Source organism: Notothenia coriiceps, unplaced genomic scaffold (assembly GCF_000735185.1).
Source record: "Notothenia coriiceps isolate Sejong01 unplaced genomic scaffold, NC01 NC01_scaffold00024668, whole genome shotgun sequence".
Taxonomy (NCBI): Eukaryota; Metazoa; Chordata; class Actinopteri; order Perciformes; family Nototheniidae; genus Notothenia; species Notothenia coriiceps.
In genome coordinates, this window is record NW_011357369.1 from 612,930 (window position 1) to 638,397 (window position 25,468).

Consider the following 25,468-nt stretch of genomic DNA (forward strand, 5'->3'; position numbering starts at 1 on the left):
CGAGAACAGCTGTGAGGTCCGTGCAGAAAGCAGAGCAGTGTGTATAATATATCACTCAGTATAACAGGCCTACATTACTCTCTTTATTTGTAGCCTATGCTTTAGTTTAGTAGATATCTACAAACAAAGAGTCGATATTTTTCTAAAACCATTTAGTGCTTCACATAATAAAATACACATGGCTGTAGCCTGGGGTGTGTGTGTGTGTGTGTGTGTGTGTGTGTCCTTTGCCCGTTTCAATCATTCTTCTTGTTTATAATCTAAAAACAGCCAAGAAACAATTCAATAACAGTATTCAACTTTTCGGAGCTGCTCATCCCACAAGAGGCCCTCCACACGTTGCCTTTTGTTTTTGAGGCTGCTGTATTGTTGTCATCTTACTGAAGAAATCTTGTCCTCAGGGAGTTGCAGCACAAACATCCACACCTCCTTAAATCCTTTTGTATTGTGTTGAAAGGGAAAACATCAATCAGCACCGAGATTAGCATAGCTTTTCATACCATGTTTACTTTCTAAATAGTTGACTTTCTTGAAGGAAATATTTCATAATTAGTCCTTAATATACTTCCTAATTATCAAAATGTGTAACTTAAACTAAATAGACTTTAATGTTGATGAAAGTCTGGTAATATCTTGTGTAGTTGAGGCTTTTGAATCTTAAATTCAATTGTGCACAAAGTCATTAACTTTTAATATTTTAGCAACAGTCTTGCCTGTTATTACATAAAATTATTGATTCTCAGAAGCACGGTGTTTCACTCCAGAATTCTGCTTATAATACTTCACTAAATGTTAAATTGAGAGATACATTCTGTTTTATCGCCACTGCTGAATCTTGTCAGAAGATTAAAAGGGAATACCCCGACCAATCCACAATCTTTCCAGAGATTTCCGCACCTTGAGATGTGAAAACATAACAGCTCAAAGCTGATTTCCCAGCACTACTGGATATAAATAACCTCTTTAAAAAGCAACAGGTTTGTTTTGTCTTGGAAAACATTTGTCCTACTTTATTCAAGAACCCTGCTAATGACACACAGCCTGCCGATGAATATATGACTAACAAGTTTACATCAACATTTCAAATGAAAATAGTAATACTCATTTAGAAACAAAAAGCAAGTCCAGACATCACAGCATAGTTTTGTCTATACATGTCTACCATAATCATTGAAAGTATCTCATTATGGAACATACATTACACTAAGATGGCAAAACTCACAATACTTTAAATCCTTTTTTTAATGGAATAAGAAACATTAGACTTTTAAATGTTGTTCAATCACCACAACTGCCTAAAGATAAAATATATATCTATTTTATTTATTTTATACAAGGTGCAAATTAGTAATGCGTTTAATGTGTTGTGCTTTAAATCTAAAGTTTTGGTATCCTAAAACCTAATACTTTAAAATATGACCTGATAGCAAGGGAGATATTAGGAGGATTTAAGATCATGCATGAATTGAATATCAAACTCCATGTCCCAAAAAATACATACATATATTGAAATGTATATTTTAATTAAAGTGTTTTATATTCATTCATAAAAAATCATTTATCATAGTATATAAAAGTTATATATGTAAAAGTAGTCCCTATTGGCAACACATGATCATATACTCATTCCAATATCTAAAAAAACACATGAAGAGGTTCATTACTATACAGCAGAAAAAGAGAAGACAAGAGATGTTCATTTTGGAATAAAACCCTCCTCTCAGTGTGCTTTGTTCATATTATTAGCAGCACAGCTGTCAACTCCAGGCACTTCACATTTTAAATTCAAACAATTCAATGCATTAGAGATAAGGCAAAAGTGACTAAATTAAAATCATGTCAAAAATCTGAATATTGAAAAAAAGCATGTAACATTTATGCAAATCAGCATTGTTCTGCACCAGAAATATAAACATATTGAACAGCAAAAATTAGTTGAATCCTACTAAATATACATTTCAAATCCTTGCTTTCTCACGCATTGGTTATTATTAGTATGATTTTGTTTTTTAATTAAAATATGTAACATCCTGAGATGATAACAATCTTTTTATAGAGTAAAAACATAGCTGTCAGCGTTATTTAATCTATGGATGAAACACGCTTGCACTCTATAAGCAGAAGTTCATTCAAACACACAGCTTTTATTCGTGTGACACCTCCGCAACAGATAGCTGGTATAATCAATAAAGTAACCGGAATGTCAAACAAGCTAAACATAAAAAAGGCTTCCTCAGAAAGCAAACACAATCAATGTAAATTCTTAGCCACTGTGAAACAACAATGGCTGCAATTTTCAAGTGTAAATATGACTCTGCTACTGGCAACAAGATGGTACCCAAATAAGTGTTACTCTTTAAGTAAGAACGCTGACGCCGTCATGCTGTTAACAAAAGGAGAAAAGCTCCAGCAGCAGATCAGCAGTAACAGGTCAGGTGACTCTTAAAGTCTGCGCTGTGTCTGGTGAGGTATTGAAGGGAAGTTGGGATGGGGCCAGACAGAGTGTCAAGGCTAAGGAATGACCTTTGACCCCATTCAAGGCTCTGAAACCAAACCTCATGTCTCTAGCAGTTTGACTCCTTTTCATCAACGGGGAAGTATCCTTCCTTGGTGGGAGGTGATTTCTGATGGAGGCTGTCGCCGTCCGCTGCGAAGATGGCCAGCAGCCTCGCCTGCTCCTGCTTCGACTTCGGTAAGTCGATGGAAGGAGTTGTCAAGAAAACGAGGCGCTGTGAACAGAAGATGTATAAAATGTAGGAAAACTTGCTTTATGTCAGTGATGCGTTTGAAAAAACAACGAATATTCATTTTAAAACCACATATTAACTGCAATATATAGTAACCAACATCAATCATTCTCATTAAACTGTTATTGTTTACAATATCAAAGAGATTATTCAAGATCAGTTATGCAATACATGGAAGCATACACACTTTTAACCAGGGGCCGTATTCACAAAGGATCTTAGGGCTAAAAGTAGCTCCTAACTGGCGAATTTAGGAGAAACTCCTAAACATAATGGGCGTGTCAGTCTTAAATGTAGGACTCCTAATTGTATTCACTAAGAGCAATTCACAAAGTATTTTAGGCCTAAAAGTAGCACCTAAGTTTAGGAGAGCTTAAAAGTCCTCGAGAGGACTCCTAACTCAGTAAGACCTATTCACAAAGAATCTGAAAATGGCTGCGAGACGAAATGTTTTGGAGACAATGGAAGACTGTGAATTGATCAAGAGATATAGGCTAAATCGTGAGGGTATCAAACTTGTTGTGGAATTAGTGCGGGATGCAATAACATCCCCGACTAACAGGAATAACCCGATTAGTCCGGAAATAAAATGTTTGGAAACACTACGATATTTAGGAACAGGGAAAATGTAACTTTGCAATGCCGACGATTTAGGAATATGGCAACCATCAGTCAGCCGTGCCATAAACCAAACCATCAGCACGCTCTCTAGACCACATATCATCCAACAGTTTATCCGGTTTCCTTTGGACAATCAACAACTACACAGGATCAAAGCCAACTTCATGGCAATTGCAGGTATGCCCGGTGTGGTCGGTGCTATTGATGGGACGCACATAAAAATAATTGCGCCATCAAAAGATGAGGACGTGTTCTTCAATGGAAAGAGAGTACATTCCATCAACACGCAGATTGTTTTCATTCATCATGATAGGGGGACTTGAACGGCGGTCTGGGCTGTTATTGAAAGTGTTTAAGTGCTGGAAATATGCTCATTGGATAATAGTTTGCAGAGTGCTTTTAATTGCCTCCTTGATTTAATGCAATTTACGTATTTTTATTGTTTGCTCTCTCTCTTTAACGTGCATATACAACGTCATTATCGTGGTCTGCACAAACTTGTCATCATGCGTGTATTCTGCTAACTGCACTGTCCATAACTATTTGATAGGAATACATTTCTAGCCTAGGCTATTTCNGGGGCCGTATTCACAAAGGATTTTAGGGCTAAAAGTAGCTCCTAACTGGCGAATTTAGGAGAAACTCCTAAACATAATGGGCGTGTCAGTCTTAAATTTAGGACTCCTAATTTTATTCACTAAGAGCAATTCACAAAGTATTTTAGGCCTAAAAGTAGCACCTAAGTTTAGGAGAGCTTAAAAGTCCTCGAGAGGACTCCTAACTCAGTAAGACCTATTCACAAAGAATCTGAAAATGGCTGCGAGACGAAATGTTTTGGAGACAATGGAAGACTGTGAATTGATCAAGAGATATAGGATAAATCGTGAGGGTATCAAACTTTTTGTGGAATTAGAGCGGGATGCAATAACATCCCCGACTAACAGGAATAACCCGATTAGTCCGGAAATAAAATGTTTGGCAACACTACGATATTTATTAACAGGGAAAATGCAACTTTGCAATGCCGACGATTTAGGAATATCGCAACCATCAGTCAGCTGTGCCATAAACCAAACCATCAACGCGCTCTCTAGACCACATATCATCCAACAGTTTATCCGGTTTCCTTTGGACAATCAACAACTACACAGGATCAAAGCCAACTTCATGGCAATTGCAGGTATGCCCGGTGTGGTCGGTGCTATTGACGGGACGCACATAAAAATAATTGCGCCATCAAAGGATGAGGACTTGTTCGTCAATAGAAAGAAAGTACATTCCATCAACACGCAGATTGTTTTCATTCATCATGATAGGGGGACTTGAACGGCGGTATGGGCTGTTATTGAAAGTGTTTAAGTGCTGGAAATATGCTCATTGGATAATAGTTTGCAGGGTGCTTTTAATTGCCTCCTCGATTTAATGCAATTTACGTATTTTTATTGTTTGCTCTCTCTCTTTAACGTGCATATACAACGTCATTATCGTGGTCTGCACAAACTTGTCATCATGCGTGTATTCTGCTAACTGCACTGTCCATAACTATTTGATAGGAATACATTTCTAGCCTAGGCTATTTCCTTGTTCTAGTGGGCTCGTTTGTGGGATGTTGCGGATGAGTTTCACCGAGACCGCCTACTCTGAACAACCAATCACCGTACTGACCGCTTCTAAACTCATGCACGAGAATCGACGTAATCCATAGCAACGGCGCGTCACTCTTAGTTCACTCTTAGTGATTTATCCTTAGTATGAGTAGGTCTCAGCGGCTTAGTGAATAACTTTTAAGAAAAAACTCCTACGTAAAATGTTTTAGCGCGAGTTAGGAGCACTCCTAGCGGTAAGATAAAATGCTTTGTGAATACGGCCCCAGGAGCATTATGGCTCTTTGGCAAAGTCCCTGATCACTAGACTAATAATTGTTGCTTAAAAAACAAACAGTTCATGACTCTAATGACTCGTATTTATCAAAAAGGAAACTGGCTCCAAACACAATATTGACACAGTATAACCTTTATAAAGTTGTTAAGGTTAATGGGAGCAAACAGTTACATATTTGCTTATCCAGGAAGTACCAATCTTTGTCCTCCCAACAAAAGTCCAATATTCCCCCTGCTTTGATCTCTGTTAGGGTCTCCACCAGCAGGGAGATATGTCTTTAGCTCCTATACAGTAGGTTACAGTATGTTCAGCTTTTTGCTATCTTTGTTTATGTGCCATTTTGTGCTGGGCTGGTAGTGTTTACAGGGGAAAAAAGAGAGCAGTGAGACTGAACCCGACCGTAAAGCTATGAAGGCAAAGCAATACGCTATGATGATTAAATGCTCCTTGGAAGAACTGCAGTATTGGGTGATCATCTCTGTGGATTTGTTACTAAGAGCAACCCATTTTACAAACACATAATCATGTGATCCATTGCCAATACAGAAACTAAATTATGAGAGCAGCTTTAACACAATCCCAATTATCTGTAATCCTATTTTTCGTTCCTCTCTTTTATTTGCACCAAGGAAATGCAGTTTTTAGAGAAACGTACCTCTTTCAGGGTTCCAGGGGTTTTGTACAGTTTCACTGCAATCCACACAGGAATACACAGCATGGAGGATAGAGCCAGGACCCAGCCTATCCCATTGCCCCACCATGGGTATACGTATTCATTGTTGTACTTCAGAGGTGAGTACTTGATCAAGGCGAAAGCAAAGGTTCCCTGAACACAGAAACAGAGAGATTTCACTTCTTCTGTACGGATTCACGTTGATACAACACTACTGATATTTAAAATACCACTAAATAAATACAAAACCACTGATAATAACCATTAATCTTAAATTCGATGCATTCTCTGATAGCTTTATCAAATCATTTGTGATATTTTGCTAATTCAAATGGTATTTTCCACGATGGCCAGCAGAGGCTGCTCATGCTTTAAGAGAGAAGTGTGAAAGCATGCATATTGAAAATGAATGAGACTCACAAAACAAGTTGCAGGGGTGAAATAAAGCCAGCAGTATTTAATGACAGGGCTTGGCCGGTAACCAATCATGTCCTCAATGTTGTCGTAGAAACGGTCAGCACCTGTGATCAGGGGGAGATAAAGCAAACACATACAATTACATCAATATCAAACAATAAGACACAATATATGTCATGACTGCTTAATAAAGAAGTCTACTTAATTGGGATTCTTATTATTCCCCAAATAAACCAGCTAACAAAAAATAAAATGCTCTCAGGCTCCAATGTGAGGACAAAAGTAGATTGGTCTTGATTGGCTGAATGTAGAGGGCACTGTTTACTGGGATGAATAGAGCCTTGTGAGAATAAAGCCTTTGTCTTTCAAATTCCCCCTTTATGCATTCCCAAATAGCCTGCCTAACACTCTCACCATAAATCCAAGCAATGCAAACTGTCTCGAATATAGCCACGAAGAGCAGGCACATCCCACTGGCTGCGTAGTAGTCAAAGAGCTGGAAGATGTACATGCCACCCTGTGGAGACAGACATGGGTTAATAACCCTATAAGTATACAAGAAAGACTGACTCTTTATACTATGCAGGCCAATCATCCATTTTGCACTTGAAGACATTTCTGCAAAGCGTAAATTGGCAGTTCTATTGTTATGATGAAAATACTAAAACACTTATAGTAACACTTGTTTTGACAGGAGGAAAGGCTCTGCTGTCTACATCAAATGAGGGTTTAAACTTTAAAGGAAACTGCACTAAGTAGAAATAAGCAGTTTCATTTTTAAAATGAGTTTGGTTTGTTTTATGAATTCCAAAGACAAGAAAGTCTTTACCTAAGTGTGAAACAAAAGGCCTAAGATGCCACCAGGGCAACCGAGTCAGCATTTATTATCCTATTTACATTCTTATAGCATTTTATTTTTAATGTGTCTTTACTATGATTGCCCAATATTACTTTGAAAAATAAAGATTGTGGTGCAACTGCCCTCGGCCTAACTGAACTGGAGGCTCCCCACTGTTCTGCTTATTATCCCTAAATACAGCCCGGGAGATGAAGAATGAAGTGAAGCGTCATGCAGAAACACTAAATGTCTGAATGCTTATTCTGAAACCCGGTTTGAAATAAATTGTCTTTGCACACAAACTAGGGGTTTACACCTTCTCTTGTCTCCTTTTGGCAAGATTACAAGCTTAATGTGTAATATCTTGTTATGTTAAAATAATAACACTAAAGTCCCAAACCTCTGTCAGCATGATGAGCCCCAGGAGGAAGGACACCACAGCCACTGCCAGGATGAAGAGCTCCCTGCGGTTCTTACGCCGGAAGGTGGAGGGATACATGTCCACCATGGCTGTCACCAGGCTCTCCACACACACAAACTGATCAGGAAAGACACAAGAAGTAGATATTTGTATATATGAGTCTAGATATGTTTGTTTTTGCATGTGTGCTGCTGACTTACCCAAAACATGTACACGAAAACAACATTTAAAGAGATCTGTGCAAATTGGTCTTTATAAATATTCAATGCTGTTTTGCAAGAATTATGTTTACAATAGAAATAGTGAAATGTAGCAATCTCTGTTATCTCTGTTGTGTGTGAGGAGCATTATGTCGGACTCACTTGACTGTCCAGTCCCAGAAAGACAATCATAATGAAGAAGCAGCAGGCCCACAGAGGAGGATAAGGCATCATGGACACAGCACGAGGATAGGCTATGAAGGCCAAACCTGGACCTGAGTTAGACAGATTTGAAATGTAAAAGATGAGATTTAAATAACTATAATTGGTCATACATGCTTAATGGAATGCTATGAAAGTATATCATCAATATCACTAAACCATAGAGGCCATTGACAGGCTGAGGAAAATGAATTATGACTCATATCTTTGAAAAATAATTCAAATCAGTAGAACAATAAGTCTCAGACAGTCTGTATAAGGATATCATACATAACAGTAGTACCTAATACTATAAAAATAATAACCAACCAGATTCAGCAACTTCTGAGATTGGCACGTTCTGCTCATAGGACATAAAGCCCAGGATGGAGAAGATGGCAAACCCTGCTATAAAACTGGTGCCACTGTTCAGGAAACAGAGGGACAGGCAATCCCTGCACATAACACACACAGGGACATGTTATGATTAGAAACGGCATGTGGTAAAGGGTTAAGAATGGTACCAAAATTGTACCAATCATATTGTCAACTGTGCAATAATGGCAGTATAAGGATGAAACACAGGTTACATTTCCCTGTGATGACAGAATAGAGAAGTATTGTTGGGCAGTTGATAGAATTGTTGGTGCATTATGATTTCAGTCCTTACCTGTAGCAGTTGTTGTTGTATTTGTTGTAGCTTCCCAGGGCAGTGAGACAACCCAGGCAGATGGCATACGAGAAGAAGATCTGAGTTCCAGCATCCATCCATACCTAAGGACAGAAGAGAAACAAGATAAATGAAACGGTGCAAAAAGGGGAAGTATCCACACTTTACGACAATTCAATGTCTGGCAAAACCCTCAAAAAACATTTAATGTTTTAGTTTTGTTGAATTGGAAAAGTCCCTTAGATAACATGTAAAGCTGAAAGTACAAGAACCAACTTGTAAATGTTTATTTTTAAGAAACACTGTACATGTATTCAGACTGACTGTATTCATGTCTCTGTTACCAGACCAGCTTCCTTATAAATCAGTTACGGCTTTATGAGCTCAGACAAACAGAATTATAAGGAATGGAGAAAAAATGACAGGGCGATTTTTATCAGCAATATAATGGGGAAAAGATTTAAAACAATTACTTCATAAAGTGTTATCTCAGACAGCCTCCATGTACATATTTTAAGAGTTATTTCCAATCTTACCTTCTCATCTTGTAGAAAACTCACAAAGCATCTATCAAATGTCAAAACTCTTTACCCTCCCACCCACACAGCAACGTTTTTATCCATCTCCGTCGCCCCGAGGCATAAAGTGAAGCACTTTCCACCCTCTTTTAACACTTACTCTCACTTCAAAATTCAAATGAGGTTTTTCTTTATGCTTGCAATTCTGGCAGAGTGCTCCCGGGGCACTGGGGCATGTTTTAGATAGTTAGCAGCCAGAACCGAAGATCCGATTGACTGGTGGTCCAACCAACAACACAAGCTCTGGACACAACACGACACAAAGGCAGGTAGTCCCAAAGCACAAACTGCACCAGCCTAGATTGTCTTGGCCTGCACACACAGAACTTGTATTCATCCTCTGAGTCCTGAGAGGGACTTAAGAGGGCCCCTCTTTTAAATGTTCACACTGGTTGCAATCTCGCGGCAAGGAAAGAAGAAATTGTAAAGTCCCTGTTAGCAGCCCATTTCTAAATCCTTTCTCGTTCCCTCAGCAGTGATAAGTCCTTGGCAATCTGCTGGACACATTATTAAATGACATTGTCCGCTCTAGACAAATTGGCGGCGGTGTTGTTTGTTAACCTGCTTAAAGTAAGCTTGGTTTGTGTTTAGTGCGAGAGCAGTAAGTAAGACGTCCGAGACAGGATTCACATCCTGTGTCAATAAACCTGCAATATCTGATTTTGTTCCCCCTGGGAAGAAGCTTCGAAACAAGCTAAGAACAGACCACTAATGTTGTTTGGACAATTTAGGTTGATATTGCAATCCTGATAGCAAAGCGTAATCTTTAGGGAGTGTGGGATGACGAGTTTGTCTTTCTCTGAAACATTTTAGTAACTCAAGTTCGTAAAAATGCTGTGTGGAATTGATATGTAGAGCTGTTTTTCTCAAGGCAATACTCTAACAGTTTTTACCAATTTTAAGATTAGGGCATACACTTATTTCGGAAAGCATTGAAATTCTGATTTAAATGAGATCATCGTCTTTTTCAGTGTGATCTGCATGTGTTAGAGTGAACATTCATTTATGTATTTCTGAAATGACATTCCCTACCTGTGGGTCAGACAGACGTTCCAGGTCGGGGTAGAGGTAGTAGGAGATTCCTATGGAAGCTCCTGGCAGCGTGACCCCTCTGATCAGCAGGACCACCAGCATGGCATAAGGGAAAGTGGCTGTGAAGTAAACCACCTGCAGGGACATAGCAACATGTTTTATTCAGACATGCCTACAAGACGTATACAAAACGACATTCTTCCTTCTCAGATAATGTTTTTATGCTAAATGTAAATGATGTTTGTATGTGACAATGTTTAAAAAGTGTTTGCACAAGTTGAAGCTTTACTATTTATGTTTGGTATGTTGGATTTTTAGTTATTTTAGGGTGTGTCTTAAACTGATAACTCTAGCTGCCCAATTGGTGCATTATTAATTCCTTCTGCAACTTGAATCAACCCAACACTTCCTGCATAAAAAGCTGATTTAAATAAGGATCCTACACGGAATAAGCCATTGTCTACTAATACTCTCTTTTTCCTATGTGAATATTTAGCTATTATATATGGATGAGAGGTTTTACCTTGCCAGTAGACTTGACTCCCTTCCAGATGCAGAAGTAGCAGATGACCCACGCTACGGCCAGACAGATAACCAGGTCCCCATTCAGAGAGCCAATATCATGAATACCTGAGGAAATTCTCAGCACCCTTCGCCTGACACACACACACACACACACACACACACACACACACACACACACACACACACACACACACACACACACACACTATTTTCCTCTTGTCCTATAAATTAGCAATTCAAAAGACCTTGTAGTAAAATTACAATACTTTGGAACCAGTTGTTATTGTTGTATCTAGTCTAACAGTCATACATTTAAAAAAACAGGATGTAATTCAAGAATAAATTGCTAAAGTTAAATACTTGTGAACTCCTTGGCACCATAAGGCCATTTGAGGACAAGACTAACAAAAAAAGAGGCACTTACTCCCAGAACTCAATGACAGGAGAGGTGGTGTTCTCATGGTGATTGATGGAGCTATTCCCCCTCTGAAATGCCATACAAGAATCTTGAATGAAAAGAAAGACAGAAAGACATTCAATGCTGTGAAGAAATCCAAGCTAGTCTGTTTCCAAGTTACACACAGGCAACCGAAACAATGCCACCTCTGAGGCGAAGGAGCGAAATGGTGCATGAACAGTCACTCCATATAAGATGAAATTAAACTATGCATTAATTGAATGGTGAAGGGGAACGCCAGGGGAAAAGGTTTTAGGTAGTTTAGAAACAAACACCACTAAAAATGTATAGCCATGTTGACGTGCTGTAATCTAGCGACTATGTTTACTGTACAATCTTAGCTTGAGGTGTTATCATGCTAACATATGCTAGCTTGAACTACAAAAAGTAAAGCTGGAGTTGATGGAATAGCCAATCGCTTTTAAGGTACAGTATTTGTTCATAATCCAACTTATTGGGCAAATACAACATTTGACCTGAAGTATTGCAATAGATGAAAAGTCAGGAAATCATCAAAGTTATTACAATTCATCCTGAAAGGGAATTAAAGGTCCTGACAATCCATCCAATAACATTTAAAAACATCAACATTATGATGGCTCAAGAGGAAAAGACAAGGAATTAGTATTCATTCTTTTAACGTCATGGCAATCCATTGTTGTTAAGATGTAGTCTGTTAGTTAGTCTATGTGTTGGAAAGACAGATCACCGATCCATCACATATGGTTAGAATATGTATTCAACCCTCCATAAAGCATGCAAAGATGGAGACACCTGATTAATGTGTTTGTCACAGTATGTCTAGCAGGAGCAGGTGTTTTGCTGTGGCTCACCTGTGTTCCAGGTGTTGTTGCAGGAGGCCCAGGGCAGATCCCAGGTGAAGGAATTGGACAGGTAAAAGAGGGCCCAGGCTAACACCACAATGTAGTAGATGTTAAGCAGGCCAACAATCACCTGGGTGGCATAACCCACACCTGGAACAAACAAAACATCAAGTTTATGAATCAACTTTTCAAGTAAACTGAAAAAAGATGTTCAGCGATTACAGCATTTAGTCAAGCCACATAACAAAAATGTACAATAAGTCTAACATACAGCCAACCTGAACCAGGCCTGAATATGATAAATAAAAGGCTGTGTGGGACATTCATTTATATAAAACAAGTAAACAATATTTGTATATGTAGTTTAGATGTCCAATACCGCTTTCTGGCATGCAATTGGTGAACACAAAAATAGGATAGGCCTACACTACAGGGTAATTTTTGATAAACAAAATGGTTGAGCGTTCATTACTTTAAAAACACATCGGTGGTCCAGAGGTCTATGGATTGACTTGTCATGCAGGTGCTCGAGGTTCAATACCCAGGGGAGGGGCGTATTTTGTCTTCTGCTATGCTGATGTTAAATCTCTATAAATTGTCCCCACCACTTTGTCTAACAAAGTGACGCCCATGCTGCAACAAATATATCGCCTCAACTACTAATTTCTCCCCCCTCTCATGTTTAATCCCTTGGTCCCTCCCGGAACGTTTATCCTTGTTTTCGTCACTTGCGGGAGTCTTTTCGGCCGAACACCCAGAAGCGTGCAGGTATTATCATTATTATACATCCATGGCAGGTATGTGTTTATGCAAAACAACTCACGCAATGTTCGCCAAACTAAAATAAAGTGATGTCGACGTGAAAGTTTAGAAGCTTTTTTAGCAAGCGAGTGTGCAAAGAGTTCATTTGTCGAGGCTTCATGCACACACACAAAGAGTGTCAAACAGGCTGATATGACCTGTCAACAATGTGATAGTTGATAAAGCCTGCTAAATTCCCCATCATTGGAGTAACTCAATAATGAAAAATATCCATGTAATCCATTTATATTATGAGTCTATTTCACCAATTAATAGGATTGCATAAAACAACTGTATAGCCTACTACATTGGCTTGTGAGTTATGCATCCAATGTTTGCAAATCAATTATTCGTGTATTAAATGCCTCATAAACCATCTCAGGGTTGCAGGAAAAGGTGAATTGGTTACAATTGTGTGTTTTTTTTTTCTTCAAGACTATGTCCATAAATGAAACTCTGCAATGTCCTCAGAAAGGCTGAACAATAACTACATAAGGCTACTTTTCCATATCAAAGAAAACATGTATTATTCAGAGCAGTCACATAAATGGTGCTGATCAACAAATATTGCTACCAAAATGTGGTATTATTGATGTGCGTAGTTAAGTTGTATGTTAAAAGGGCAAGAAATACAAGAAAACCAGCTATGAGACGCTAAAGCCAACCGTAACGCACTACATGTACACTGAAAAGGATATGAGCACACAGTTCCTAACATATCGGAAATTCCTCTTCAATCAATATATACAATTGTGAACATGTATACATGTTGTCACAAGTGTGGTGCACAAAAAACGAACTGTTTCAGAATAAAATGCATACTGGGATCATTACTCACTCCCACAACCCATCAGAGACTGCACCGACCTCACCACCTTCAAAAAACTCACAAAAACTCACCTCTTCAATCTGGCTTTTCATGTGTGACTGTTTTTGTATTATTTGACTTTAACTATATATTTATTTGTTGTTCCTTTCTTCTCTTTTCTTTCTTTCTTCACTATTATCTGTAAAGCGTCTTTGAGCACCTGTAAAAGCGCTAACAAATTAAATCTATTATTATTATTATTATTATTATTATTAGATCATTACATTTTAACGTTCTAATCATCATGAAGATGGATGCTTCCGCCAAGTAAAATAATTGTTGGAAGTGCATGCTGTAAAGCTATAAACTTTGTGTTTCGACAACATTAAATATCCATTTAATTATATTTCTTAATAAAATGGGTACCTTCAAATAACGGGCAGATTTTCCTCCAGCAGGTGACTCCTCCCTCACTGGTGAACTGACCCAGAGACGTCTCCAGGAAGAAGACCGGGATCCCACAAGCAAACAGGAAGATGAGGTATGGGATGAAGAAGGCCCCTGTATAAGCACATAGATTAAAGGAGCAGTTCACTAGTCTAATACCTTTTTTAATATGCTCTCAAACCATGTAGAGTAGAAGATACTGATGCGTTAATTTAAAGTATTGTAAAGAGAATATTTAAAGATATAAATTGTCAAAATCTTATGCTGGTCGAATAATCTGAAATCATTAATGTGGTTAACAAGAGAGTTACACACTTTTACTGCCTGTCAGACATAACTGATACAATGTTTTTATTGTTTATGTGTTGTCTGTGAGCTCTCTCTTATCAGCCATTAGCCACACCTAAGCTAACTAGCTTCCCAAATTAGTCTGGCTCTTTTCTGTGAACTATGACCCTCATTGATCAATGAATCTCCTTGGAATAGATTATAACTTAGCTATTATTTTTAATCAGAAGCTTAATTGTGCTGCTTTACAATTGCAATCAGTGCAAAGTTGGATCTTCTGGAAGACTTGTGTTTGGAGTAAATCAAGATATGTATGACAAAAAGGAATACAAAAGCTTTTGTGTTAAACATGCCAGAGAGAAGTATTTGAGCACTCACCTCCTCCATTCTTGTAACATAGATAGGGGAAACGCCAGACATTCCCCAGGCCAATAATTTCTCCGGCCACTGACAGAACAAACTCGATCTTGTTGCTCCACTGACCCCTCTCTATCAACTTGTCCTCTGTGCTGGGCACGATGTCCAGGGGCCTGCTGAGCCCATTGGAGGGCTCCACTTTGGACATGTCCTCCGTGTCCTCCGTGTCCCCTGTGGGAAGAAAGGGAAAGAGTGGAAAAGAAAATTACAAAGAAGTAATGTTGCAAATGGCATTATCATTATTTCATATATCTCAGAGGCATAACTGATTCCTTGTTTTCAATTGAAATTCCTTTGACAAATAATTAAGGACACAATCTCATAGTAGAAGTTCTAAAGTGCTGTTTGTAATTTATTTATTTCAAAAAGTTACTATTTATCTGAATAGAAAATAATTGAATTCCATAACTGGTGATGATGTCATCTTAAGACATCTTTAAATATGGTAAATGTGAACAAAATCTGAAAAATCAAAATTATGACGTTTTAGTGTCATCACTATTCACATCAGTTAAAGCTCTATACTTGTGTAAAACAAGAACTTAAGTAACTCATTTTGTTTGTTTTTAATTCAAAATTCCTTTTGATACCTTCGTCAAAGGATAATGTGATCTGACCATATCATCCCAATATGATTCAGCTGACGTTTTAGAATACCTCTTTTGTCACAGTTAACACAAAGCAAGTCATGAAAAAGTAGGCAATGGGTTATGGAAAAAAATGTTTATGACATGTTTTTTTAGACTTCATCATCCAAAATAATTTGAATAAGCTCAATTTGCTCAGTGAGCCTAAATGTGCATCCTATTATAAGGCTCCAGCTAATTTAAAATGCAGCTACCAGTCATGCATACTCTCAGAACTGAAAAACATAAAACCCAAGAAATGAAATCCCCTTATTCACTAATATAGGAAAACAGAACCAGCTTCAAATGTCACAATAGTCCTCGAGAAGCTTTACAGTTTTCTTTAATTGGTCCTTCCGGGTCAATACATATAAATAGGGACCTATTTGAAGATTAAGTGAAAGACCTGGAGTGAGAAGGAGGATTTTCAGGACCTTGGCTAGTTCTTAAGGAGAATTCCCATCGTGTATGAAATGTGCCAAATATGCCTGTTTTTGTTTACAAGATCTAATGTTTTATTTATGTCACTACTCTTCCTGTCACAACTCTTCCTGTGTTGGATGAGGTCAGTAATGGCTTGATGTTACGTGACAACGTTAGAAGTTAGTCGAGCCCTCGGCCAGACCCTGTTTTGGGGCCACTGTTGCTGAAATAATTTCTCTCTGTGGAGGAAACAGACAACTCACTGACTGTGCTCACTCCTGTCAGCTTGCATTAACAGGCCCCTCACCAGCCCCTCTGTCACCCTTTTAGCTCTCTCACAGGCATGATGGCTGTTGCAGTCCCAATTCAAATGGATTGGTTGTCAGTCTGCAGGAAACGTGCTCAAACTTATTCATTTACAAGAATACGTCTGGTCATGAACCTTTCTTTATCTTTCAGACATGCACACAAACTAATGCGTTGCATATGTTGCGCGTCCTTTGTCTCACGGGACCAATAAAGCTGTCTTCTTTTTTGGAGTTTAATTCTGAAGGCAACAGCCTTGTTTGAAGCCACCTTAAGGAATGTGCTCCTCCTGGCAAAGAGCAGAGGTGGAGCACAAGTGTGACTCTGTGTGTGCTGTGTGCATTAGGTTGGAGGTTGGAGGTTGGACCCCTCTTAAGAGCCAAAAATCTCCAGCACTGAAGCCAAATTGTGGCCGGAGGTAAAAATAGAGCCCCTTGTTTTCTGGAGGTACTTGGTGGGAATGAAGTCTTGGGGCAACAAAAGCCCAAGGAGCCCCACCGCTCTCCGCTCTGTGCTGGCAAATGAGAATCCTCACTGGTCTCGCAGCCAGATCACAGTTTACCTCACTTTTTCACAGTTTCTTTGTGAATGCTGGGAAGCTCAACACACGGGCCAAATGCCTCACTTCAAACAGTCCTTTTTAAATAGGTGAGACTTAATATTAGCACTATTTATAGTAACATAGTCAGGCTGAAATAATGTTCATACACATATGCTAATAGAATAGTCACAGAAGAGGCACCGTGTGAGAAAATATGCAAAGATTGAGAATGACCTCATCAAGAAACAGAAGAGCTTTATCCCAGGAAACAGTGCCAACTTAACCTCTCTCTGAGGAGCTGTGGACTGACTGAGCAAGTGACTGGCAGAGTGAGTGACTGACAGACTGACCTATTGAAGGATTGAATGAATGTGTGGCTGACTTAACTGGACATTGAGTGCTCAGTTTTTATTCTAATAAACCAATGGCCCTTAAAACACAGATTTAGACTTAAACTCCTTTAACATTGCCCGGCTCACAATGGACAGTCTTTCTTTATACCATGCCATTTTCTTCCTGCCAAAACCTGGTGCCTCCATTACCCATCATGCCACATGGCTGCTGACAGTTTTGTAAGAGATTTTGATGTGTTATCCTGTTAGTAGCCTCCAGTTTCTAGCCTCAAGCAGAGATGAGGATGTTACTATTTGCCACTTAAGGCAATTTAGCACTCCTGTGGAGTCACACAAGGCCTATATACCACTTATTCCACATATGTAGTACCCTCCAAAACCTGTTAACATGGGGTTTGGTAGAGATCCTCTCAAAGGTTCAACATGACTTCAAAAATAAACTCAAAAAAGCCTTGAGGTTAATCTCTAATGAAAAAGCCGGTCATGCCGCTCTTAAGCTGCCAAATGGTGCACCATTTGCACGGCTGGTGCATGAACAGATAGAGAATTGTGAGTTCATTCGATTTCTTTGTTTGCTCATCAACAACTGTCTTTGGTGTCCTTAAAAGAAAGGTAATAAGAGTTGTGACAGTGAACCAGAACAGTAAAAATGTGGACCGCAAAAACAAAGCAATTGGGCTGAAAGAGCCTCTGACACTTTGTAGAGCTGCAGGGAACTAATGAGGTTGGTGATGATTACAATCACCAAGGAGGTTATATTGTTTTGTTTGGTTTGTTTGTCAGCAAGATTACAGAAAAGCAACCAGCTCAGATGAAAGTAGTGGAAGTGTGTAGCATGGGAAAAGAGAGACCAATCACAGAGAAGTGCCTTTATCGTTCTCTGTGGGTTCGTCATTGCAAGCAACTTATTTTTCTCTTATAGCCAGTTGATTCATTGTCAATGTAAACTACTTGTGGTACCGTCTTTTGTTATTGGTAGTAATCCAAATATATGTGCATCTCTAGTTCACCAGAGTGAGTGACCTTAAGTGAGATAAGTAGAGTCCACACTGATATTGAGGTGAAAGTGGAAAGCCACAAAAGATTAAAGGGATAGACTAGTTAGACATTAAAAGAGCAGAAGACAAAGGTCTTTGGGGTGAGAAATAATGGCGCCTCTTGTAATTATGTGCAGCTCAGAGTTACACATTCACAATATCCCGTACCCTGAGGCTACGAGAGTTGGATAAAACAGGTTAATGCATAACTCAAATCAGTTACTTAAGGTTGGTTGGGTTCAATGTCTCACGTCTACCTGTACGCAAAAACAAAGACTGCAGCATTTGATGTTGAATCTACATAAGGGTTTAAAATGATACATTTGGTTGGAGAAAAAACACACAAAACAAAGGGAATGGCATACATTGTGAAGAAAATGTCATGCATATTGTCTTAAATGTTGATATAGACCTTTTCTTCAATTATCCGTTTGAATTTCCTGCCGAAAATGTTGTCACGTGTCTAAATTGGTGAGCTATTGATGTTCAAGCAAACATTTCGATTGCAAAACAACATCCACGTTTCACATGATGAAGCTCAGTAGAAGCCATATTCTCTGATATGTAATTAATCTGAATGCAACAATGCAAAATGAGCTGCAATGGCTTATTATGTTATCTGTGCCTGAGGATGCAACAACAAGCAACTCTTGTCTTGGATCAACAACACATTTAATCTGCTTTCTAATAACAGCACTGGACAACATGATCTCAGCATAGAATGGACTGTGCTGCATACACATTTGCTCAATATGAAAACAAAGTTATGAAAGTGTTGATTCTCGTGCATACAGTTTCTGCTCTGGAGAACATCGGTTATGTTTTCATACTGCATGCCTTTCCTTAGCAGGACAAAATTATGCATTGTTTTTTTCTCAGGAAAACTCAAAATGACAAGTTTCAAACAACAAATTCCATTGAGCCAATAAATAAACAATTAAATAACAATGTAGGATGTCTCTGAATATATCCATTGTATCTCAAAAGTAGTTTCAACTTCTATCTATGTCACATAATTGATATTCAAATGCACTCACCTTTCATAATGACAGCCTCAAGGAAAGAGTGGGCCACCAAATACGGGCCTGCTGGTGTTTTATGTTTCACTATATAACATTCAAGGAGGGGCGGAGATCTGAGAAACTAGTGCAGCCCGTGCAGTGAGATTTTCCCTCGCCGAATACCCCCCTCCCCTTCCTCTATCCAATTCCATTCAGACACCCCACACACAAACACACACACTCACTCCCCACAGCACACTAGAGGTCTGTGCTGTCTCAGCATGGTGGGCTGATTGCGTAACCTTTTGACACACACATTCTCCCAGGGCCTTTCTGCCCAGAGAGCAACCCGGGAGAATGGAGGGGAGACTGGTCACACTTGTGTTTAGGTGGCCCCTTAGATTATATATCAGGCATGCACATGTGTATGCAAATGTGCGATGATCTAATCTGTTTCTGAGACAGACAGAAAAGCATCGTTTGCAAAGCATGTAAACTAAAATGTGTGTACCAAAATTGCTAAAAATGTCTCCCGAATTTCAGTAATCTTTCCTGCCTGAGTGTAATTAAAACATCACTCCTGCTTCATGAAGCCCCTGCTCCAAAAACATCCTTAATTCAGCCCCCGGAAAGGAGTCTTTATTCCCCCCACAGACCCAGGAGCCCATTCAGAACATTTTCCCACAGCAGGGGTCCAGAGTGACCCGGTTCATGGCGTTTGTTGGAAGGTCACAATCCAGAGGGTCTTTATGGAGGTGGGGGAGTGATGTGCTTCTGCTGTCTGAAATCTTTCAGGGTGAGGCCTTTTTTTTTGTAAACTCCCCATCCCCCACCTTAAGTCAAATTATAATTCAAGACACGGTTACGTTAGCTTTCTATAAAAAGAAAGCTGTCGGCTTGACATTAGATTTGTGGCAGTTTACACTGAACAACACATCTGTTTATTCAGTTACAGAGGAATTACAAAAATAAGTGTCTTCAAATATTTAGTCCCTTTTTTCTATAAAGTAACTTATTCAAATTCAAATCTTGTGTGTTGTTGAAGATCGTGTGTGAGCAGGAGCTCAGCAATCCAAATGTTCATTTTGTTGAATAAATTAATAACCTCGCAAGTGCTACAATTTCATTTGTACATTTATGAAACTATCTTTCCCGTTTAGCACTTTCTTGCATTTATTTGATTAGAATAACACCTATCTTCTTAACCCTTGTAACTTATCGCAAGAAAGTGAGTAACTCACTTCGAAATGTAAATCTTCCTTTAAGATTGAGTATGGTAACTCAGATATACCAAATGGATAACTTACAATAAAATAAAAAATATTGGTTCAGTTGTAATTGAAGAAAACAACTGTTGTGGATGTTGTTTAAAAAGGAGGTACAACAAAAAACATTCAGTGGTCCTTTTAATTAACAGTTAAAGGTCTCCTATCATGCAAAATGCACTTTTTGATGGCTTTTGTACATAAATATGTGTCCCCTGTGTGTAAGGCAGCGTTTCTCATAGTCTGGGGCCCGCCCCACTGGTGGGGCGCAGAGATGTGATAGGTGGGTCGCGAATGGACGCGATGAACGGGAGATTATTATTATTTTTTTTAATAAACCTTTTGGACCTCAGGCCGGAATCGAACGTGGGTCCTCGCGGGCGGCAGTGGACTGTTTACAACCGGAGACTCGCAATGGCGGTGGACTTTCCCAGCGCCGCTGCGCCAGAGCCTCGCAACGGCGGGTGTTTGTGGGCCGTGTGAAAGTCCACGGCCCACCTATGCCAGAGCCAGCGGCCCACCGAAGGCAGTAGCCCACCAACGGCAGCGGCCCACCGGGAAAAGTCCCGAATCTCCCGATGGCCAATCCGAGCCTGCTCACACACACAACTGAAACCATTGGGCAGAGAGCCGTGCACATTCTTCTTCCCTTCGCCACATCTTATCTCTTTGAAATGGGCTTTTCAACTGTTGCAACACTGAAAACAAAATACAGATCTAGGCTCAACATTGAGCACGACTTGAGAGTGGCATTATCAAGCCTGCAACCGCGTTTTGAAAAGATGCGTAGTGCAAAACAGGCTCATTGCAGTCACTAATAATCCAGTGATGAGACTCATGCACTCAATTGGTCATTTGCATTGCTGAATGTATTTCCTGAATGTATTGATTTGTTATTGATTTTCTCAATTTTGAACTGATGTTATTTGTTATTGATGTTATTTGTTATTGATTTTATTTGCTATTATTGACTGATGTGATTTGTTATAAGATTTAGAACTTGACGTTATTTAACTACATTTGACAATTTTAAGCTTGGCCTACCATTGATAAGACAATTGCATAGTAGGCCCTCTTTCTATATGTTTGGAATTCAGCCCATTTGAGGCAAGGATTGACACCATTGCACTTTTATTTTCTCTATTTCTGAACTGTTATTTGTTATTGATTTTCTCTGTTTTTGAACTGATGTTATTTGTTATAGATATATTGTTATAGAACGATTTTATTGGAGCGATGAGGGACAGGTGAGGAGAAGATGGATAGATGGATGGATGGGACAGGTGGGGCTTGAAAAGGCCCACCTGTTCAAATTGGGGAATGACAGAAAAAGTTTGAGAACCACTGGTGTGAGGGAACTCACAAAGTGTCAGAAAATAAAACCTGATCTGTTTGGTATTTTGAGCAAAACACTTAATTGACATGTTTTTTTTTATATATCTGAGACCTATACTATATGCCTAAAAATAGTATAATAGGAGACCTTTAAAGTCTCATTGTACAACTGTTTCTTTCTTAGAAATCGGAAGCTAGTAGCTCATCCAGATCAATCGTCATGCTTGCAAAAGTCCAAGGATGTACAAAATAAGATAAAGGAAGACAAACCAACAACTCAAGGCGGCTCATTATTGACCTGTAATTCTTCATTCTCTCCTCTGCTTCCTGCTGTTCTATGACTCTATACGGACACAGTTCACTGCTCAGATTGTACTCTTAATGGTACATCTCTTCTGATCAAACTCAAATGTGCCGGTTAAATTAAATGTGTAAAATCATCTGTTTTAGAGTCTGCAGGAATGGGAAGTTAAAATTAGCAGCAGTGCAGGAGCTCATTCACGGGGCTTGTTAATGATTAATATTAGACCAGATTGCATGCAATAAAATTGGTTTACCTGCGATCAGTGGAAAAAAACTGCGTCAGATATTTTTATTTGACTGGATGTTTGTAAAACCAAAATGTTGGATGGCTGACGAGATTAATAGACCGCCCACTTTAAAGTTTCTGCAAAATAAAATGACCAACTGTGCACATACAAATACAAAACCTATTTGTTTTTAATGCCAGCGTTGGAGGGAACTGGCCATGATAGTTAAAGTAGGTAAAAGGTGTGTACACAAAGATTACGGAGGCCGTTTCTCAATCTCGAGGATACTGGCTTCCAAGCCAATATTTCAAGGATGCTACGTCATCAAGTGGCGCAGCAGGAACGTTCCGATGTCCAGCATACTTGGAATTCCACCAAGGCCGCGTCCTTGGTTTGGGGGAAATTTCGAGGCTGCACATGGGTAGACTTTGCGTCCTTAAAATCCCCACAATGCTTTGCGCACGGACCAATTTCAAAAACCCTTGCGGAGAATGGCTGAACCGACGCAGCACACATTTAAATGTAAGTATGTAGTGGCGTAGAACATGTGTTGGTAAATATGTTACTTTGTTACATTTGTTATCTGGTGATAACAAATGTAACAAAGTAACATATTTACCAACACATGTTCTACGCCACTACATACTTACATTTAAATGTGTGCTGCGTCGGTTCAGCCATTCTCCGCNTCGATACATCAAAGAGAGAAATTTCTCAGGAGAGACGACTCGACAGCCCACTTTTAGTCGTGACATATAGCACAACAACACAGACAGATGGAAATTTGCTCAGCAGAGAGACGACCCTACAAGTCCACATAATAGTCATACCATCACAGAGAATGGAAATTCCAGGAGAGACGACTACAAGTCCGACCATATAAGTCATACATCACAGAGATGCAAATTTCTCAGGAGAGGACGCACTACAAGTCCACATATAGGTCATACACACAGAGAATGAAATTCTCAGTGACTGATATACACCTGAACATCAGCAGGAGAGGACTCTTTAAAGTAGAGACACTACATACTGATATACACCTGAACATCAGCAGGAGAGGACTCTTTAAAGTAGAGACACTACATACTGATATACACCTGAACATCAGCAGGAGAGGACTCTTTAAAGTAGAGACACTACATACTGATATACACCTGAACATTAGCAGGATTTGTCCGCTTCAACAACTTTGAGACCCAGTCCTGACCTGTTGTGTGTTATACATAAAGTAAAGGTGTACACAGTGTGAGTGAAGCATCTCTTCTCCGCTCTGTTTCGCTCTGTATTATCTTGCTAATTCTCCCTCTGGATAAACCACAGCAGTCTCTGTGAGAAACAGCTTCATCACTTTTATCCCTGCGTGCGTGATTCCCTGTTTACCTCGTGCTCAGGTGTGATTAGACGGCATAGCAGAGCTTACATTGGGCTCAAATCTGCTCTCCGTCAATACGGGCAAATATTAATGATGTTTTCCTCACAGGGAGTGCAGGCAGAATCAACAAGCAGGAGCTGGAAGAAAAGCTTCCTCTGAACTCTCACTGTGTCCATCGCCTCATCACGCTCAATAATAGTCGCAGAGCAAAGAGAAGATTACCTGCAGGTCAGAAACGTCCTTTCTCCTCCTGCGCTGTCCTTTCAGTTCCTCTCTGAAAAAGACAAAGACTTTAGCGACTAATGAGACCAGACCGCAGCACAAACTTTTCCTTTTGATTATCTCACACATCCTGAAGGCCTCCTCTCTTCAGAGTGTCACAAGGGGAGGAATTACTTTAATTACTGCAGCTTTTAAAGTCACACATCTACAAGAAAAAAGTAGTATTATATATGTTACACTTTAAGAAAAAACTACTATTATCCAAGGAAATCATGAGGGATACACTTTATGTTCTTTGAGATTATCAAATTGTTAGGATTATTAATAGAAATCCCCACACAAATATTTGAGATTATAACAAATGTAGAAAGAAATAGTATTTTCTGTGAGAATATAATTAACATATTTGAAATTAAAATATACTATTATCTCTAAAACTGTAAAATGAATGAGGAATAAATCTTATATTCTCTGAGATTATCAAGTCTTGAGATTGAGAGAAAACAAATAATTGAAGTGTGTATTTGATCAAGGGGACACATGATTTGAAATCACAAGGTTGGATCAACCTCATGGTTAAACTCAAACAAAGGATTCAAATCAAATCCTTTTTTTTTATCGACACAGTTGAACACATCCAAATTTAGATTCTGCATGTTACCCATCGTAGCGTTGTACTGAGAAGAGTTTGGAAATCAATGGAGCTGCCACTGATTTTGGCTTTAAATTCACGGCTTGTCTCCATGCTGCTGTTTGGGAATGCATGGAGTGATGAGAATTAAAGGCCAATCTCTCCAGTTAAGAAGAGCACCGCAGAGAGAGCACGGTGACGTGGAGAACATTTTAAAAACCACCGCAGCCTCTCAGCTCGGGGACAAACTTTGATGCGACTTTACTCCAGGATAACACGCCGGGCAATTTGTGTGTCTCAAAAGGAAGATTGTGCGGCGTTAAGTCCTTTAAAGAGCTAATGCATCCATCTCTCTGCTCCACTATCTCTCACCCCGACATGAGGGTCTCCCCACAAAGCAGCTGATTGAATCCCGATGTGACGGCGTTAGCTACTTTCTGTCCTGCTGGAAGACTCCTGATTGGACTTCGGAGGCTCTCCCTGTTTCCCATCCCACAGGCTCAATCACCAGCGTCTGATTGGAGATCTTAACCCCCGCGACCTCCTCGAGATGGACTGTACCAACCGCAGAGCAGGGGTGGCCTCACACTGCCCTCTGTCTTTAAAAAAAAGCACATCATCCACAACACAGAAAAGTTTGAGTGTGCCTCGGAGAAGACTTTGAAGAGCCGCACTCGATGCTCCCAGATAGCTCTGTGGAACATTTGTTGCGTTCACAAACACTTTCTCTGAAGAGAGAGCTCCCTGCGGGGGAGAGGGGGGGCATTTTGATCGTCTGCCACTCGATTGTTGATGCTCCGGGAGCTTTGTGAAACTGCTTCTTTACCAGAAAATAAACGGTGCTCCTGCAGTAGCCTACTTCGGGTGAAATAACCAGTGGTGGAAGGAAGACTTCTTAAAGAGTCTCTGTTCTGCTTTCTGGGGTTTTTCCTCTCCTGGTCTGCAGAAGCTACAATCCATGTGTTCCTTCCAGAGGG

General features: G+C 39.5%; 1 protein-coding gene across 1 annotated transcript; it reads right to left on the reverse strand.

Annotated features, from left to right (window-relative positions):
- Positions 1 to 994: 994 nt before the first annotated feature.
- On the reverse strand, positions 995 to 19,291 carry LOC104955508 (sodium- and chloride-dependent GABA transporter 2-like). Its single transcript, XM_010782842.1, has 15 exons — positions 19,170 to 19,291; positions 14,808 to 15,017; positions 14,121 to 14,255; positions 12,095 to 12,235; positions 11,229 to 11,310; positions 10,803 to 10,935; positions 10,280 to 10,414; positions 8,670 to 8,773; positions 8,330 to 8,454; positions 7,961 to 8,073; positions 7,578 to 7,715; positions 6,754 to 6,856; positions 6,343 to 6,443; positions 5,905 to 6,075; positions 995 to 2,729 (listed from the first exon to the last, which is right to left on the reverse strand). Exons 1-15 carry the CDS (start codon positions 19,174 to 19,176, stop codon positions 2,565 to 2,567), a joined length of 1,863 nt encoding a protein of 620 aa, XP_010781144.1. The 5' UTR covers positions 19,177 to 19,291; the 3' UTR covers positions 995 to 2,564.
- Positions 19,292 to 25,468: the final 6,177 nt, after the last annotated feature.

Coding starts and splice junctions, on each gene's coding strand:
- LOC104955508 (XM_010782842.1), bottom strand. Junction 10,415..10,802: donor GAGTCAAGTCTACTGGCAAG/GTAAAACCTCTC, acceptor ATGTCCCTGCAG/GTGGTTTACTTCACAGCCAC. Junction 6,076..6,342: donor TCACCCCTGCAACTTGTTTT/GTGAGTCTCATT, acceptor TTCTGTGTTCAG/GGAACCTTTGCTTTCGCCTT.